The sequence below is a fragment of the Leptodactylus fuscus genome, chromosome 5 (assembly GCF_031893055.1).
Source record: "Leptodactylus fuscus isolate aLepFus1 chromosome 5, aLepFus1.hap2, whole genome shotgun sequence".
Classification (NCBI taxonomy): Eukaryota; Metazoa; Chordata; class Amphibia; order Anura; family Leptodactylidae; genus Leptodactylus; species Leptodactylus fuscus.
The window spans coordinates 69,149,218-69,169,414 of record NC_134269.1 but is presented as its reverse complement, the minus strand read 5'-3'; the positions used below and the strand labels follow the sequence as shown (position 1 = coordinate 69,169,414).

General features: G+C 40.7%; 1 protein-coding gene across 1 annotated transcript in view; it reads right to left on the bottom strand.

Annotated features, from left to right (window-relative positions):
- Window positions 1-20,197, bottom strand: part of IQGAP1 (IQ motif containing GTPase activating protein 1) — a 111,102-nt gene that overhangs the window by 27,510 nt on the left and 63,395 nt on the right. Inside the window, exons 11-18 of the mRNA XM_075273360.1 lie at window positions 16,804-16,888; window positions 15,067-15,230; window positions 14,238-14,398; window positions 13,170-13,294; window positions 10,249-10,412; window positions 2,219-2,309; window positions 1,401-1,568; window positions 1,037-1,179 (exon numbers count right to left, since the gene is read on the bottom strand). Of these exons, the coding sequence (XP_075129461.1) occupies window positions 1,037-1,179; window positions 1,401-1,568; window positions 2,219-2,309; window positions 10,249-10,412; window positions 13,170-13,294; window positions 14,238-14,398; window positions 15,067-15,230; window positions 16,804-16,888 (1,101 nt within the window). The remainder of the gene's footprint in view (window positions 1-1,036; window positions 1,180-1,400; window positions 1,569-2,218; window positions 2,310-10,248; window positions 10,413-13,169; window positions 13,295-14,237; window positions 14,399-15,066; window positions 15,231-16,803; window positions 16,889-20,197) is intronic.

The window sequence follows — 20,197 nt, the reverse complement described above, 5'->3', positions numbered from 1 at the left end:
ATTTTGCTGGAGGATTTCAAAACCTGCTCATTTTTATGAGATTTTTGTCACTGTTCTGACATGAGGAGTTTGTTTTTCTGCTATTCATTCATTTTGATGGAGTTTTCAGAACAGAATCTGCGTCAATAATTTCTGCCACTGCCTCCTGCCATAGTGTAAAGTTAGACCAGGCAGTCAAAAAATGAGCAAAATTTATCAAAGTGAATGAGGAAGGATGATAAATCTGGTGCATCTTTAGACAGTCTAGTCTATGTTTATACCACCTAATAATTTTCTTACTTTGTACCAAAATCTCTGGGCAAAATATGGGCTCACACTGTCACATATTAACACACTCCCTTTTCAAGAAGTCCTGCCCCATGCATACGAAGTCCTGCCACCATGTCTAAAAAAAAACAGCATCATGTACAACACTTCATTGGCATACATGAAGCCAGAATTCTTCCGTTCTGTGTGCTGCCAAGATAACTAATCCATCCATCCATCCATCCAAGATAATCCAGCCATTTTATATCACACTATGGTAAGTTTCACGTGCATACCCTGAACAGTCATAGCCACCAAAAATCTTAGAAAGGCTAAAAGAAATCCCTGCACACCATTTTATTTTAGTGACATGAAAGGGCAGAAGTATTTTTTTCCTAAACAATGAGCCACAAATGGCCAATGTTTAACACTATATGGGTATACATGATATGGGTGAAACATATAATGTGATTAATGACTTACAGTGATCCCTCACTATTACACAGTTTTCAGCAGTATGCCTTATGGCAATTACTGCAGGTTAGCAAATCCTCCTCTAAGTGGGAAGATTGGTGTTCGTCTCTGAGAAGCGCTTATGTGTATAGGTCTCTGCTTATATCAGGTCTGATAAACTTGTATGTTTGGGGGTCTGAGCATCATTAGATGCAGGCAGCACATCCTTTACCCAATTTTTCTCATGCTGCCTCCAGGTAGAAAAGCTCATTGCTTCCATCTTCCATTAGTGATAAGCGCACTTTTTATTGGTAAGTGTTGTTACATGGCTATTTACCTGAATGTCGTCCTTTGACAGCTGCGTGCTGTTCTGTACAAATCCTGGGGGCTCTTCCCAGCTTCCTTCATTACTATTCAGGTTATAGTAATAATGATAACCGCCCTTCACCCAGTGCTGTACCCATTCGCTTCCATTGTCCCCTACAAGACAGAGACGTTTCACATGAGGGATGACTTTCATTACTCACCCCAAACAGATCAATGCAATAATGCTCCGCGTCTCTCCTACCAGATAACTGATCACCAATAATAAGCAGAATCGTATAACAATACATTATATATAACACGTTCTTGGTAGAACCTTATGTAATGATTTTGGTATTTCTAATGACACATGCAGGGCAAAGTTCTATGTATTTTACCTTCCACTGCTTTATTTTTCTTCATATCTGCCAATTCCTTATGATAAGTATGAGCGCACTCTGCAGTCACCCCATAAAGTCCAACATCGGGGGATCTCAAGGCCTGGAGGGTTTGGGTGCTGTCACCCTTTTCTACCGCCTCATTAATAGCCAGGACACCACGGGAGACTGAAAGGACAAAATTAATATCAATAGTTTCATAAAAATGCTTTTTACAATAACATGTCTGTCATTGCAGTGAAAAGACACTTCCATGGGAAATGATGGTGTTGTATTAGACAGGAATGCAATTTTTACATGACACTTTCAGAATTTCCTATGGGAAATTTCAGAATAAATAATCCTACAAGGCTGTGATAAAACATGCAGTATTGTAGTCCTGGCCTATAAATGATATTATTCATGACTAGAATAGCAGGGTGCTTTTGTCCCTAAAAAGCAACACAGCAATTTAACAAATGCCCTCTGTTCACGTCATTGCCTCCAATGGAACCATGACAGCTTTGCATATACCAGGGAACCCAGATTATCCCCACTAACATTAATGGGGTCCAATGGGGCTCTAGTATTTTGACTGTAAGAATAACACTGAAATTTGTACTAATCTTTCTGACAAAATTACCGGAAGACCCGAAGCAGGCGCTCAATGCAAATCTGATCAAAACCATATTAATATGGGTACAATTCATCCTTATCTACAATAACTTACCAAACATGAAATATGGACATTGATCTAACCTGGGATCTCTCTGCCCCCCCTGGATCTATATGAAATGTGTCATGGTGTCATAGTAATCTACAACTACACTGTTACATACATCTTTGAGCATCTTCTGTTTCTTTATTGGAGCGGAATATTCCATCTTGTATTTCATCCAGCCAGAGAACTGCAGATTCATCTTTTGTTTCCTGAGAAGGTAAACAATAAATGTTACATTTTAGTAAACTTCATTTTACCAGTGTTATCCATGGTGTGCAGATCTTTTAGCAGAGCAGCTCTTTGTGCATGAAGCACATGCTGTAAAGCAGCAGAGGGCGCTGTTGTCCATCTCAAAACCTTCAGACAGAATTGTGAAGTGAGTCATTGGCTTTAGATGTGCAGGTAAGCCATGCATAGATCAAATAGACAATCCACTGATCTCTTACACTGTACACAGAGTAATAGCCACTTTAAATGCTTTACCGTATGGTTAACACAATTGCTTCAACATGTTCCACAAAATATTCCACACGACTTAAGAAATGAAGCCTCATAAATTGAACAGAAAGTCTGATCTAAAGCTTTTGTTTTGTAGAACTCTGCACTACAGCCCATTACATAAGACAGGACTGACAAAACCACAACACCAGCAATAGTCTTCAGAGGTTATAGGATTTCTTTTCTGACCCTGGTTTTATGGATAGGAGGACATATGATGCATCAATCCAAAGTGTTATTCTTCAGGGAAGTAAAAATGTAATTATGTAATATAATACTTTACCACAATCAATGTGTTTGGATCAGAAACCTTAATAAAACATTTTTAAACATGGGGCAAGGGTAAATTGGGTGGAGAGGAAGCAGTCACATCCAAGCCAAAAAGACACCAGTATTATTAATGATAAATGGTAGGGGGACACTCGGTTATATATTTCACAGTGGAACCCAGGAGCTCCCCATATTTAGTGTACCTCTCAGCCGTGGGTGTTAACTTGAATGCAAAAATAATCCCATTTGCTATCTAAAATACTGTAGTCGTCTTCTGTTGTAGAGAGGCCTTGAGCCCCCTCAGGCCTCAGGGCCCATTAGTGACTGCGCCCTCTGCACACCTGTAACTGTGCCCCTGTCCCATCGTTCTTTGCAAAGTGATGCAAAATTAGTATAAAAGGAGACACCACACAGCTTGGTAAGGCCTAGGGTAAGCACATAACAGGGCTGTTTAATGCATAGTCTGGCATATGACAGGTGGGTAAAGTGTGGCCTGGTGCATAGCAGTCTTGGGTAAGTCATGGTCTGGTACACCGATGAGCTGGGTAAGATTTGGTCTGGCACATAGGAGCTGATGAAAGAGTAGTAGCTCAGTACACTAGAGTAAGGGGATAGAGTGATCTGGCACTATAGAGTCAGACCCACACCATATTATGTCCATGACTGTTTCGAGTGCTGCGTAGTAGGTGATGCTTTTGGCATGGACCATATAACCCTTTCTGGTACCACACTAAATTGTACTGGCCTCATTCTGGATTTTAAGGAAGCAAATAAGGCAATATTGTGATAGACGAATGCCTACTGTAGTGTATACTCAGTGATGGCATGTAAGTATTCCCCTCTGCAAACAGAGCACGTTTTCAATAATGAAATGCATCTTGTGAGTAGATGTCAGTGAGAATAGTGGCTTAGTCAAAGTGCTTTTTGTTCCAGGAGACCACACAGGTTTTCTGTGTTAAGCACAACTGAACACTACTCACACTTTGTGTAAAAACAGCCTGGTAATACACAGCCATAAATCTTGCCAAGGCTGAGCAGGCAGAAGCCAGATGGCAGCTTGTACAAATCATAAACCTACACACAGGCCTGTTGTGTCGTACAGATCTGAGGTCACACAATGGAAGGGGTCATTGACACCAGTGTAAACCTACCAGTACAAGTCTACTGCCCTAGGAAATGTAAGGTGAAAGGGTGTCTAGTGACAATAATTCACTGGGTTATGATATTACATGTCAGGATAATACAGGCATTGGATAAGGGAGCATTATTTATTACTAGCTTCTGCCCACGACTTCGTCTGCAGGTTGTTGGAGTGGATGATCTGCCTATATTCAGCAAATTGCTGCCGTTGATGGTTTGCCTGCTCCGGCATTTCGGCAGCTCTCGAGCTGTCCTGCTGCTGACCTTGTTCCTCGCGCTGTTCCCATAATTGTTGCGGCATCTCAGAAGCTCGCTGGGACGCCATATAATGAGCGTGTTGTTGGCGTTGATGATCCGCCTGCTCCGGCGTTTCGCCAGCTGTCAAGCTGGCCTTCTGCTGAACTTATTCCTCGAGCTGTGCCAGAGATAGTTCTGGTATCTCAGCAGCTTGCTGGACACCATATAATGCATGTGTTGTTGGCGTCGATGATCCCCCTCAGCGCCGCTTGAGGAGAACTCTGTGACTTCTGGCTATTTTGAGGAGAACTCTGTGACTTCTGGCTACCTTCATAGCTCTCGTTTTTTGCGACAAATTAGATTTTCTTTTTCCAGGCACGTTGAAAATTGGCAAACTGCCAATTTGGATTAAAGGTGTTTGCCAATGTCAGTTTCTCAGTAGTGCCTGAAGCAGATCAGATAATATGCAAATGCAAACCACTGAGGGTTAGCTCAGTGTTTAGACAGAGAGATAATAGACCTGGCATTCTCAGAAGCTGAGATAGGAGAAGTGTAATATAGTATGTGAATATAAATTCATAACAGTCATGAAGCCATGTCATTTACCCAGATAAAAAGTAGCCTATGTTTTAATCGAGGTTATAAACTATATATGTGCCGAATTTCATTCTAATCCGTTAAGCCATTTTTGCGTGATTGAGGAACAAACATACAAACGTCCAAACTTTCACATTTAGAATATTAGTAGGATAGGTAAGGATTAAAAGGTATGGGCAAGACGCCTCTCTAAACATCAATGCAATATCTGTGTAATGTATGAAGGTGCTGAAGTGTATGAAGGTGGCATAAAAAAATTGTAGCCGAGATACATCACATTTTTTCCCGCAGTGTTTTTCATTGAGTTTTCCTCTGCTGACTTTATGCCCCTATTATACCTTATATATTATACAGATAACTGACATGCTGCGATTTTCAAAAATGCAGGTGTTTTTGAAAACTCAACTTTTCCACAGCAGATTTTTTTTTTCTGCAATGTGTGGATGGGATTACCCAGAATTCCATCCACTTTGCAGGTACTGCAAAAAGTTGCATTTTTGCAGCATGGGGCTTCAGCTTTATGTTGTACTATCCACTATTGCCCACGTCTCCTTTATTTAAAGAGGTTGTCCAGGCTAAATAATATTTTCTAATTAGACAGGGGTCAATGACGTCCCCAAATTCCCTTCTTGAGGTCACTGATTGGCTTCAGCGGTGACATGCGGTGGGTAGTTCTGCCAGAAGACAACAACAGAGCTGCAGGAGCACCAGGACAGGCAAGTATGGTTTTCTTTTCTTTTATTTCCACCTCCCCGGCTTAATTAAATAAATACAACTTTAGCCTAGACACCCCCTTTAAGCCATCATTATCTAAGCTCCTCTGGGACTTTTACACCTACCTCTACTATGGATACTTGGTTTACTAATATATATATTATTACTGTTTTTCTCACCACTTTCCCTGCTGTTATGATTTAATGTCATACTTTTAGGTTTTTGTGATGCATAATATTACCCAGTGTTCAGTGACCGGGTGAATCAACATGTCTGTAAGTTTCTAACAGCAGTAGGCAGGAGTAACTTAAGTCTGAACACTGTACTATAACAGAAGTTAGGGAACTATGTCACTTACAATGGAGACTATGCACTGAAAACCAGTGGAGTATGGAACCAATATCTAAAGCACTAAAACTGATAAAGGAGGAAATGAAGAGAATAGATGTAGGAAAGCATGAAGAAGTCACAGCCTGCCTCAGTATTTTCCAGTGCGGATTTAGTAGAGCGGTGAGAGAGGATGACGTGTGTATCTGGGTAAGAAACTGTGGAGGAGGGAGAGAGAGTACGTAATACATGTACATCACACCGAGAGGAAAAGACGTATACACACTGAAGACAACAACAGGTACAGCTATGGGGAAAGTAGTAGCAAAGGACACAATTTCTATATCTCAATAGAAACCTCACACACATCGTGCATGAACTTACATAATATATAATACTCATGACCAGTAAATAGGGCTGAAAAAACAAAATAACTAAAATTGAATGTCAGCTCCATTAATGGGTAAGAATTTTCTCACATCAAATATGTCAATTATTTTGTATCCACACCACCCTGTCTCACACCGCCATCAGCTAAGGCTATGTTCACATCTGTGTCAGAGTTTCTGCTCAGAGTTACGAAAAAATCCTGCAAACCCGATTTTTCCCTCCAGTGATTTCATTTAAAAAAGACAGATATCCAACATACACCTGATGGACCCTATTATAGTCAATAGGGTCCCTCAAGCCTCTATTTGTGTCCATCATAGAACACATCCATTTGTCCGATCTTTTGGTCCTCGGAGGGAACAGAGAAATGGAAACACCGATAAGGGATAAGTCACTAACTGTGCACTTTACTGTCAGGCTTGCTGATATGCCAATATTCCAAAATTCAGTGGTATGGCACATAAATGGGGCTGTGGCTTGTGAAAGTGTCTGAAGATAATCGTTCAAAAATAACATGCAGGAGAATATGGGGTTGTGAGTCGCCAGTCATAATGTATTCATCCAGATGGCACTTTATTATGTAAAGGAAACACAGTTACTGGACCTATTACATATATACCTACACGTGGGTTTTGCCTTCCCTTAGGGACTCGGTGCATGGTTTCTCTCTAAATGGGAGATAACGTAAATGCTAAATGGAGAATATGAGGATCTTGGTAGATTAACATAGTGAATAAATGTATAGCTGCCAGCTAAGCGTGGACACATTCAGTTTCACACAGTCATTTCTTTAATGTTTTGCTAAATTTGGTTGTTGTGTAACCATATCTGAAGTGACTGTACACTGGTGCAGAGTGTATCTCAAGACTCATGACTAAATAAGGCAATTTTGCCCAAGTGTCATGTGTAGCCCAGTCTGGCAGCCCCTGAGCTCAGTGAATAGAAATGGTTATTTCAGCCCAGCTCAGCAGCAGGAGGAAATGCTTGGACTGGAAATCAGTTCCTGTACAAATTCACATACACCCTGTGCTGGAGCCAAGGCATGATCTAGCTGCAAGCTTTAACTCTTGTTCACACCACTCCAACTCTATAGCTTTAGTCTTCTTATACTGTTCCTTAATAAGAAGAAAATTAAATGGACAAATAAACAAGAAATGTAAGTGCACAGAAAGGGTGGGGGTTAAACTACTGCCCCCTCCATATTTAAAGGACCACAGAGCAAATGCTGCAGCCTTTAACTCATCGATTTACAGGTAGGCCTTACACTTAGTAGCGTCAATGCAGAGTATTGAATTTTCATCCTAATCTGCTTGTAGACTGAATGAGGTAAACAGTAAAGAAGCTGCAGCATATGCATGAGCTGATCAAGTAGCTTATTAGCTGGGGTGCAGAGACTCTGACACCGGAATATGGAATAGGCTTATCCTGGACAACCCTTTTAACGTTCCATGCTTGGGGACATGTAAACCAAACTAATGGCACGTCAAAAACAAGTAAAGGCTTCAGGACCCCAGTGCAAAATATGTAAAGCTGCCCCCACTTACCATGTGCTATCTATAAAACTGGGGCCTGTAGAGAGGCCTTTGGACCTCCTGAGGCTCCAGGGCTGGTCGCTATTGCTACCTCTGCTTCCCTTACAGCAATACACCTGAAAACAAGGATACATTTCCATAGGACTTACACATCGCAGGAAGATCTGCTGCATCTCTGCGTTTTTTCATTGCAGAAGTACCACAGATTTCATCCTTTGCCTTGCAAACACTAAACTCCATGCAGAAATTCTGCTGCATATCATTGAGATGCTGCAGTTTTCTGGTGTAGATGGGTGTAAATGTGCTGCATCTTTAACACACAGCCCTTTATTGTGTCAAAGATGTTCCGCGTCAGTCTTACTTTGTACTAAAGGGGGTGAAACGAAACAGAGACCAAGGCAAGCCAGGACAGGGATTCCCTGAGATGACATATTTACTAAAGAAAGCTGGAATGAGTTACTCCTTAGTGTACCTGACTGGCGTAGATATTTCGTGACCAGAACTTCTTAACAATTCAGGTACAGATAGCACCAGTGGGGGAATGGATTAATAACAGCATACAGAAGCCAGTTTTAATAAAATCCCCCTCTCCCAATTAAGCAGAGGGGGAAGACTGATTTTTGCTTGCAATGCAGATATATATCAGCTGTTAAATAAACCATCAGAGGATGGGTAGTCAGGGACAGTCAGACTATCAGTGAGCAGTTTGGTGAATCCCATAAAAATCTATAAGGTCAGCTCTATCCAGTACATAACTCTCCTTGCTCCGACTGCTGCGTGTGATCCACCTATGAAGGACTATGGCTTAATAGGAAAGTAGTATCATAGAAAGGCTATCAATAACACTGCAGTTCCACCCACAAAAGCTGCCAAGACAGGGTGTCTTTACTTCATCATAGTAAACCATCACAAAACAATAATTCAGATGCGCTGAACTCTTGAAGGACCTGTTTATACATATCCCAGGCCAGCAATAAGGAGCAGACATGTTACACGTCTCACAGCCACCAGTCAGTACAGCTGTCTCTGGCCACAATACTGTAAATACTTGGTAATAATAATATCCGGCTGGTACAAAGCAAAGCCAGCGCTCTTCCAAACAGGCTACAGTCATATAAACACTATTATACACAATCCCCATTGTTATTATCAAGAACACGTTGTCAAACATCCTCCCATTCTGTGCTGCAAAACACATATGGGATTTGATTTAAAATTTGTCAAATGTGTGGTATAAAGGAACAATGTGACAAGATTAGTTTTCTTTTCTTGATTCCAACAATTTTAACAAGTTACTTTCCTTACTTCACATAGGAATATAATTCAATATTTGAAAGTGTAACATAGTTGTATTCTTCCTTAAAGTGGTTTTCTAGGACTATGATACTGTATAGGTCATCCATACCAGAAAACCAGCAGCCCATAAGTCAGCTGTTAAAGGGGTTGCATTTTTGGACATGTGTAGTGGATTCCATACTGCATACCAAGCACAGCACTGTACCTTGTATAACAACTGTGCTTGGTACTGCAGCCCAATGCTATTCATCTGAAGGGGACTGAGCTGTCGTATGGCCATGTGACCAATGAATGTGACATCAGTAGCTTGGGAAGAGGAAGTGCCACTTTGAGCACTGATCCTAAGGGTCTTGGATGCTCCTCCAAAACGATCCAAAGTTTGAATAAGGGTATAAAGAGTACAAGCAAATAAGTTTTAGCCTTCACTAGCAAGTAATATATATGTGAGACACATAAAAAGGCCCAACACGGCTTTATTTGGTAGATCAGGAGTAATAAGTCATCTACCCCATATGACCTCAAATGTAGAGGGGCTCTTTCTTTTGAGACAAACTTTCCATTCCAATCGTATAACGGTGTTCATTTTGGAAGTGAATTCTCTTAATGTTAGTTTGGATCAATTAAGTGGCTACTGACTTTCTCGCTTGATACAAAATTCTCTGCATTTCCAGAGCGGTGTTATCATCAAGCTCCTATATTTCCAGGAGTCCAAACAGGAATCTCCTGGGCTCTGCCAATGCCTCAACTGCAAAAACATGTCTTCTAATATTCAGAACTCCTTTCCAGTCTCCCACATTCAGACATGTGTAATAAATGAGTGATATACCCTCACACTTGGGGCAACAAGAGGTATTTCTTAACTCCATTATATGGAGATGAAGCTGCGGTTTATATTCTCTGTGAATAAAATATATTTGGGAGAACCCCTGACAGAGATAAATTAGGTACAAGTTCCAAAGTAACTCCTATCAAACACTTTTAGAATTCGTTCATGGCGAGCAGACAATCCGTTTAACAGAGACCATATTAGAGGAATACAAATAACTGGCAGTACTGTGCAGCAGACCTTAAGAAGAAACACAGAAATAATATTTACTCTCTAGAAACCTGATTTTTCCAGATAATTGTTTTTCCATATAATGCTTACCTGCGCCTTTTCTCTCTTCGCCCGCACCAGAGTGTCCTGGTAATGCTGAGCCACATTCGGTTCTACCCCTTCTAACTTTGCAGCAGGTAGCTGTAATGCTTGTAAGGTCTTCCTAGCATCACCTTCATCCAAAGCTTCATTTATAAGGCCAATTGCCAAAATTCCTTAAGAAAAAAAAAAACATTTCTTTCAGAGATACCATAGTCATTCATTAGGCACTGAGCGAACAAAGCAAGATATCCTTATGATGCCATGTTGGACAGAAACTTTCTCTGCACTGTTAAAATACATATACAGGCTTTTTATCAATATATAAAAGCAAACTCCGTCAGGCCTGCCTATTCTTTCCGTGATCTTGTCCATATTATAGATCTTCAGTTGTTCTGGCCATGAATGAAACGTGCAATACACAATGAATGCTACTAATCAGTCAGTCTATTGAATTGTATAATGGGGACACAACTAATAAAAAAAACACAGTATTAGTGAAGCTTGTCTTTGTAAAGATATGCTTGACCACTGACACTGTTTTTGTTGTATGCACGGTTGATGTATGGAGACGTAAAGAATGACAGCGGCCACAGGTGTTTCCATCCATGCATATTAACCAAACATCGGCTATATACACAGAGAAATAGGTCCAACAGGATTTCTTGAAAGTCCTCTTAGCTGAAAACGTTAGCTAAAATGCATTCGGGAAGTCTTCAGAACTTTTCACTTTTTTTGCACTCTGTTATGTTGTGGCCTTGTACTTAAATAAAAAAAGATTTCCCCTATAATTCTGCACTCAATACCACATAATGAGGCTCTCTGGGTGGGTCTTCCATTTCACTTGATCATCTTTGAGATTGGTTGGAGTCCACAAGTGGTACAGTCAGCAGATTGGACATAATGTGATAGGTCTGTATGGAATCACACATCTGGAGAAGGGCAAGTAAGAAAAAAAAATTCTGCTGCATTGAAAGTTCCCAAGAGCACAGTGCCCTCCATATTTCTTACATGCAAGAAGGATCTGGCAGACCAACCAAACTAAGTAATCTGGGTAGAAGAGCCTTGTTACATAAGGCTCCCTCTCACTGAGCTCCAAACATCTTGCATACAGGTGATGATTCTACCAATCTGGGCTTCATGGCAAAGTGGCCAAAATGATACCTCCACTCACACAAGAAAGCCCACCTGGAGATTGCAAAAATGCACCTACAGAGCTGTGAGACTGTGAAAATTTCTGATGTGATGAAAGCAAGTTTTGATTTTTTGGCCCTAATTCTAGGTGTGTCTGCAGGAAACCAGGCACTGCTCATCACCTGCCCAATTGCTACAATGAAGCATGGTGGTGGTCAGGGTTTTTGGAAAGCTGAATGAAGGAAAGTACAGACATATTATTAATAAAAACCTGATCCAGAGTTCTCTGGACCTCAGACTGGGCCAAAGGTTCACCTTCCAATAGGACAATAACTGGAGATGAGCGAACAGTGAAATATTCGAGATTCGATATTCATTTCGAGTAGAGCCTCAATATTCGACTACTCGATCGAATATCGAATCCCATTATAGTCTCCACGAATAGCAGGAGGAGAGTGTTTAGGAGGAGCGCTGTGCAGTTAAAGCGCACGGACCCCATTATAGTCTATGGGCTCCGTGCGCTTTAACTGCACAGTGCTTGCAGTTGCGCTGATAAAAAGTAAGCTCCCTCGTAACCGCAAGCTGCCAGCTCGCCCAACTAGCAAAGACGAGCCTGCGGCAAATCAACGCTGGTTCTGCAGCAGGCTCATCCTAGCTAGTCGGGAGAGCTGGCAGCTTGCTGTTACAAGGCAGCTGACTTTTTTGTCATAGGAATGGATTGACCAGAGTACAGCATTCGGCCAATGAACGCTGGTCCTGCCAGAGGCTGGAGACTGCTGTGGTCCGATCTTAGACTCCGCCTCCTCACAGACGAGCCTTCGGCAGAACCAGCGTTGATTGGCCGAATGCTGTACACTGGCCAATCAACACTGGTCAATTCATTCCTATGAGAAAAAGTCAGCTCCCTTGTAACTGCAAGCTGCCAGCTCTCCTGACTAGGAAGGACGAGCGTGCTGCAGAACCAGCGTTGATTTGCTGAATGCTATACACTGTATAGCATTCGCCCAATCAACGCTGGTTCTGAATCGAATATTTACTGCGAATAGCGAGTGGTATTCGATCGAGTACAAACATTTCGAATACCGTAGTATTCGATCGAATACCTACTCGATCGAATACTACTCGCTCATCTCTAACAATAACCCTAAGCACAAAACCAAGACAACACAGGAGTGGCTTAGGAACAATTCTATGAATGTCCTTGAGTGGCTCAGCTAGGGCCCTGATATAAATCCAATCAAATATGTCTGGAGAGAATAGCTGTCCACCAACAAGTTCCATCCAACTGAAAGAGCCTGAGAGGATCTGCAGAGGAGAATGGTAGAAAATCCCTAAATCTACGTGTGCAAACCTTGTGGCATCATGCCCAAGAAGACTGGAGGCCAAAGGTGCTTCAACGAAGTCTGAATACTTATCTCAATGCAATACTTTTTTACTTTTCAATACATTATCAAAGATTTCTAACAACTTGTTTTCTCTTTGTCAGTACGGGGTAGTGAGTGCAGAATGATGGGAGGGGGACTTGATTTTTTGTTTATTTTAGCACAAGGTGAAAAGTGAAAGGATCTGAAGACTTTCCAAATACATTTTATATGACTTAAATAAACAGTGCTGAAAAATGATATCATGGAGAACTACTGCAAGATGGATGGAGCAGCCCATTGTGACAGTCCATTACAGATCACTAATACATTACAGTGTCTTGGAAACTTCCATATTGTCATTTTCCTTTGCAGGTTCACAATGGAATAGTCAAGAGTCTATTACTATGGATTTCAGTAACAATTGTGCCAACTTACTGGCATGCTCCTCATGGACAGTGTTATTAACTTGAGTCACGCATCCCTGGATATCATTCCATGTAACAAATTCATTCCCTTCTTCCCGTGCCTGTTGTTTCAATTTCATCAATTCATCGACGTACCTGTCAGCAAGACATAAATCAGCTCAATGGACAATAGAGATATCTCTATGCACAAAGAAATTATACCATTGCTACCAGTGTAGTATATAACATGAACCTGAGGGACTGAATGTTAATATATAGATGCAAATATTGTTATGATTTCTTAATTTCCAGTTAATCATTATTATTATTAGTTTAAACAGATAAAAATGTTTAACAAAGGGATAGAATGGGTAAAAAAAATTAAATAAGCCACCCCATCAACCCTCGCTGCTGCAGTTCCAATGCTAGAGGGGTAACACTGGTCTGTGTCTTTGGTTCCAGCCTAATATACACAAAATGCTCCACCAAGCACTGACTCGCCTCAGCCACCGATTGGGAATTTCATGTTATTTTCAGTTCATTAAGACAGAACCAGGAGAGACCTGGTAATTGCTGTGGCACAGGATTGGTGAAGTAACTAATGCTTATTTTATTATTAATCCATTTCTTAAAATTCAGCATTCTGAATTGTATACTGAATATTAAAGTCATCATGCATAGTTCAGTATATTATAATATAATATTCATCCCAATCTTTTCTATAGGCCCACATACATCAGTAGTTTTTGTGGCCGTGTGTCCAGACCATAGAAAAGAGCTGCTAAGTATGAAGCAAATCCTATACTTGTCCATTTTTGTGGTTCTGTCCATTGATTTGAGCGTGTGGGTCAGTGAAAATCACGTGTGCCCATCCATGTGCCATTCATTCCTTTTTCTGCTCATGGTTGTGTGCATGGGGCCTAGCTTCCCTTTTCAAAGCACTGAAAAATGGATCTCCTTGAAACAAACTTCACTAACCACATCTAAGCATCTGCAAAATGGTGAAACAGTCAGCAAGGTGAAAGAATGGACTTATTTTTTCAAGGTTTTTCCTCATATTAGGTTAGTGAAGGCCAAGATGAAGCGAGTTTCCACAAACCTCTGAAGGTTTTCATCCTCCACATCCATCAGGCCGGTGACTTGGTTGGTTAGCTGTCTACACACCGTGTTTACATCGCCTGCATCTAAGGCCCTATTAATTAGAGCCACGGAGGACAACATCTCCACAGCAACTGAGAGCTCCGGGTGAGTGAGGTTCCCCTGCAAGAGAGAAGGTGTCAGAGCAGTCAGATAATTGGGATCAGTATTATCAGCGTGTATCGCTGCTTCAGTAACTGGGTGCATCTATAATGTACAGGGTGATGAGCTGTATGAGGAGGCCTCATTTCTTCCAAGGATAACAGCCTAGCTAAGGTGTTTCCACAGAACATGCTCTTAATTCACACACTCCTGTACAGAAGTGTCAAGTAGATATGAAGTACTACGACATATAAAATCAAGTGTGGCTACAATAGCAATTTGTTATTTGTTTCAGGTTTCAAAAAGGAGGACATGTATCTCCCACAACCTTTACACTTCCACCCCAAAAAATGTGCCGTGTCTAAATGTGGTCAACTACTTCAGCAGGCACAACAATGTGCAAAATATCTATGTAGTATTCAGTTGTACACTGCATACATGACCCCCACACCATACATTCCTCCTCTGGGGCCTCGGGGCCCCCATTCTAGTGATCAGGTTCCCCAGTGATCAAACATTTCACACATATCCTGATATCCAATGTCTTCAAACCAATTTGAAATGAGCAAATATATATTTAATTGATATAGTGTGCTACATGCAGTTCTATGGGGAAATAATACATCACTATTAATAAGTAAATCCCAATGCTCCCAGGAAACATGGTTCAGTGACAATGCTGCACTCACCTCTGGGCTTTGCTGCTGTAATGTGGCCAGTTCTCTCTGGTAAAGCTCCTGCGCAAATGGGAATACCTCTGGTAGCTGTGCATCGGGGTTCATTAACTCTTGTACAGTCTCCTCAGCCACCCCCTTCCTGATGGCATTATTAATCCTGACCACTGCAGCTAACCCTGTACAAAAACACAATGGAGTGTTGTGAATATCAGTATAAAACCACTTTCAGAAATATATTATGATCTAAGACCCGTCCAGAAGATCTGCATTAGCTCTATTACCTCCATAATATGGATACGGAAAAGTTTAATGGAGATGTGCGATATTACCTATTCTGGAACAGTGATTTCAACTTTGTGTCCTTGCAAAATAACAGGTTTCACGGTGAAGTGGCTGCATACAGACACTGGAGGTTTGCTTTAAAAAACCCTTTGAAATTAATGGATTTACAGGGTCCATTCACACGGAGGAAAATGGTGAGGAATTTGGTATGGAATTTCAGTGTCGAAAAAAAAGCCTCCCATGGATTTCAATGGGTTCTGCTAGCTTTTTTTTCCGCTAGCAGAATTTTCCACGCTGATTTTCCAAACGGAAAAGAAAAATAAACCCATTGATTTCAATGGGTTCCGCTAGCTCGTTTTTCCACTAGAAGAATTTTCCACTAGCGGAAAAAAAGCTAGCGGCACCCATTGAAGTGAATGGGAGGCTTTTTTTTTCAATGTGGAAAATTCAGCGCCAAATACAGCACCATTTCCTCCATTAGACTTAGTTCACACGGATTGGTCAGGGTTTTGAGGCCGTATCCACCTCAAAACCCTGACCAAAAAGACGGCTCCCATTGAAATCAAAGGGAGCCGCGCAGGAGCTTTTTCCAGGAGCAGTTTCTTCCGGCTCCCGGAAAAAAAGAAGCGAGGTGCTCATTCTTCAGGCCAAGTCGCCTAGCGATTCGGCCTGAAGACACACCCTCTTCCGGATTCGGCCCATTCATTGAGCCTAATCCGGAGGAGGGTGAGCGGCTGGATGCCGCTGCCAGGCACCGGCTTTGAGTTCCATGGCATGCTTTATGGATCGAAAGCTAAGGCGAAGGCCGCCTCAGGTTCCGATCCAAAAAACTCCGTGTGAACTTAGCCTTAAACTGAATGCCAGCAAGCCGTCCCAATGCAGCTTTTCCTAGCTTTTCGATGGACCCAGAAAGGGCAGACAGAGGCACTAGTGTGAACGCCCCCTTAGTTGTTAACACCCCTTAAATATTATACAAAGATGCACAAAATACATATGTACACACCCTATGCTGACCACTTTATCCTGGGTATTGGTTAAGTTGTACACATAAAAGATACAAATGGACTACCAGACTTCATATATTTTGTTTCTATTCTCTCTCAATAAAGACTACCAGTTTTGCACACAACTTTTTTTGTTTTGGCTTCCCACTAAATAATTCTGCACTTTTCCTTGCTGTTACATGGGTCTGAACAGATGTTATTACATCCACAGTTAGCCATGAACGGGCTGCGTTGTTTTCACCGCAGTAATAACAGCAATAGCTGGCCCCTTCCAGATAAGAGGTAGAGTAGATGGAACAGGAATTCATTGTTTCCATCCACTGCTACTATGGAGTACCTGGAGTTTTGCCATGAGTGCATTCTGTAGAAAGAGGCTGGGATTATCCTTTAGGCTGACTCATTCATGCCTTTACCTAGCCCCCACCCATCACACACTAGTGCACTGTGTTGTACAGATACTTACGTCTCTGTAACTGCTGTGCTAAAATATTGGCAGCGTCCACTCCAGCCTGCAATTCCTCCTTCTGTAGGGGTCCTGTCATGCCGTTCTGTAAGGAAGACATAAAAGACATTTATTCCAGCAATACAATCATATAATTCAGGTTATGGATATGGGAATGTCTGAGATTAAATAAAATAAAACATATATTTATTACGAAAAACAACATAAAGTTCTTATATATGATAATATAAAGATCCACAATAGTTTATTACCAAAATGACAAGATTCAATTAAAAAAAAAAAAAAACATTTATAAAGGGATTTTGCCATTAATTTTGACTTCTCAAAACTGGAACAACACACTTGGAGGGATCACCTTCCAAGTCTCCTGATTGGACAATACAGAAGTCATTTAGTGTAGAGCTGAGGGGCTGGAAACACATAATCCAGACAGGTCTAAGCACTGCACATGAGGAGGCCGCCTCCTGGACACTTAAAATAAGGAATTTTGAATGACCATCACCCTAAGTAGGTTACCATTGTCCAGCCTCCATTTAATGCTGTCAGAAGTTTTTAGATGTCAAAACCCCCCAGAAAAGTTCCAATTAATAAACAAAAAATCACTCTGAGACATAGAATATATATGCCGAGTAATGTGTTTATGTTTTTTGCGCAATTTTAAACAACATAATGCTTATCAAGTATATACTGAGCACACTGCCCAGTTTCAATAATCTCACACATGTAGTCTTGGATCATTCCCACTAGAGCAATGGCTTCCAACCTGTCGCTCTCCAGCTGTTGCAAATCTAAGTCTTTGCAGCTGGACGCTTATGCTGGAAATATACAGAAATATATTCCCTTTCTGAATGCAAAAAATAATAAAAAGTCTCATTTCATAACACAAACATAACCAAACAAAAGCATCATATGAGGAACAAATAATCTTTTGGAAGTTTTTTGACACATATGAACATTGCTCATCATTTTAAGAATCTGAACAAGGGGTTAATAGATCACACAAAAAAATGTTTCATTGACTCACTTTACAAACACACACCCAAATTCCATGCCTCCAGACAGAGCGTCTTTTGTGCTGAGTGTCTATTTATAAATCCCTGCACATACAGGAGCTATACATGTGCTTGTGGCCATGCAGGCACTTCCACACCCAACCAGCATAGATGCTCGGGGAGAAACGGGCACGCTTGGCGTACCACAGACATATTCATGGCATGAAGACTGAATGGCTGTAAACCAGCTCTTTACGAGTAAACCGCAATTCACTCTGCTGACAACAATGTGACGTGCTAAGGACTGTGTCATCAAAGACTCCCGTATAAACCGGCAGCTGCAAAAACACCAAACACATACGGTGATGTGCACATAAATGCACCTGACAGAAAAGCACTCTAGGTCACGAATGTCTTCATAGACTAGAGAGGACAAAGCAGTGACACACAATAGTGAGGAACCTGAAGGAATAATGCCTCACGTTCCTTCCCAACCCATAAATGCCTTTGGATATATATTTCTATTAGGTCCAGAGGACATACAGTGTACACATGTTTAGTTTAATATATTCATTTTCTATTACTTTTGATTGCTAGTGATTTGCTTGTGCCGCATCCAGTGAGAAGACTCTGATATAAATCTGTTTCTAAATACTAGAGAATTATGCAAATATCAAAACTACCACAACTAGTAAAGAGATTTCTTGTTTTCTGTTTCAGGGATCTTTTTAGCTGCATCATAATCTGAATTTACAGTCCAGTGTCCCCGCTAGGAAACCAGATATGAAGGTTTATACAGCCTGAAAACAGACTGCCCAGCTGATATTTCAATTTTTCATAAAAACTCAGGCACCCATAGTGTTCTCAGTTATAGAACATATAGAAGCATATTTATTATTTGGTTTACCGTAAATATCTGGCATAAAAATTTGCCACTTTTTAATCATCAGTTGCAACAATTATTGTTGTGACCGTCATTTTTATACCTCTCATGCCACTTTTATGAAAGTGAAAGTTGTGCAGGAGTTGCAGTAGATTTAATATCATTTATGCCAGTTTATCTGCAGGTTATTACTGTAGGTTGGACTTAATGGACTTGTGTCTTTATCCAGCCTACTGCTATGTTACTTTGAGGAAGATCTTCTGCCAATGCCGGGGTTATGAAGACTGGTGTTTAATATGCCAGCCTTCATAATTACGTCCCATACTGTTTCACAGGCAAATAATGCTAAACAGTATAAGTACTCTCCAGAACAGAATCGTAAAACTAACTGTAAGGGATAGCATGAAAAGTAGGTTGCACAGGAGAGAGAAAAAGAAATTGAAATAAAGTCATCTTGTGTAACCGGCCATGCACATTAACCGGTTAAGGACCAGGCCCAAAAGTATGTTAAAGACCAGGCCTCTTTTTTCAAAACTGACATGTGTCACTTTAAATGGCAATAACTTTGAGACGCTTTAACTTACACAAATGAATTTGAGATTGTTTTCTTGTAACACATTATACTTCATGTTAGTGGTAAACACTAATCAATATTTTTGCATTTATTTATAAAAAAACTAGGAAATTTGAAAAAAATTGCAATTTTCAAAATGTGAAATTATCTGCTTTTCAGGCAGATAGTCATACCATCCAAATACATGAATAAATATTATCTCCCATATCTCTGCTTTATATTGGCATCATATTTTGATTGTCTTTTAATTTATTTTGGACGTCACAAGGCTTACAAGTGTAACAGCAATTTTCCAGATTTACAAGAAAATTCTCCAAACCAATTTTTTAGGGACCACTTCAGTTTTGAAAGTAATTATAAAGGCCTGTATAATAGAAACCCCCATAAATTACCCCATTTTCAAAACTGCACCCCTCAAATTATTCAAAACAGCATTTGGGATGTTTGTTAACCCTTTAAGCATTTCATAAGAATAAAAATAATATGGCAGTGAAATTTAGACATTTCATTTTTTTTCACTAATACATTCATTTAGACCCAAAATTAACACATTCACAAAGGGTTGAAGGAGAAAATGCATCTGACAGTTTATTGTGCAATTTCTCCCGTGCACAGAAATACCCCACATGTGGGTGTAAACTGATTTTTGGGCACACGGCAGTGCATGGAAGGGAAGGAGCGACACTGGGTGTTTGAACAGCAGATTTTGCTGGAATAATTTTCAGCGCCATGCCTTATTTGCAGAGACCCTAGAGTACCAAAACAATGGAAACCCCCCAAAAGTGACCCCATTTTAGAATCCACACCCCTCACAGAATTCATCAAGAGGTATAGTCAGCATTTAGACCCTACAGTTGTTTCACAGATTTTACTAACATTGGGATGTGTAAATGAAAAATTACTAAAATGTCACTTTATCTCCAAAGTTTTCATTTTCACAAGGGG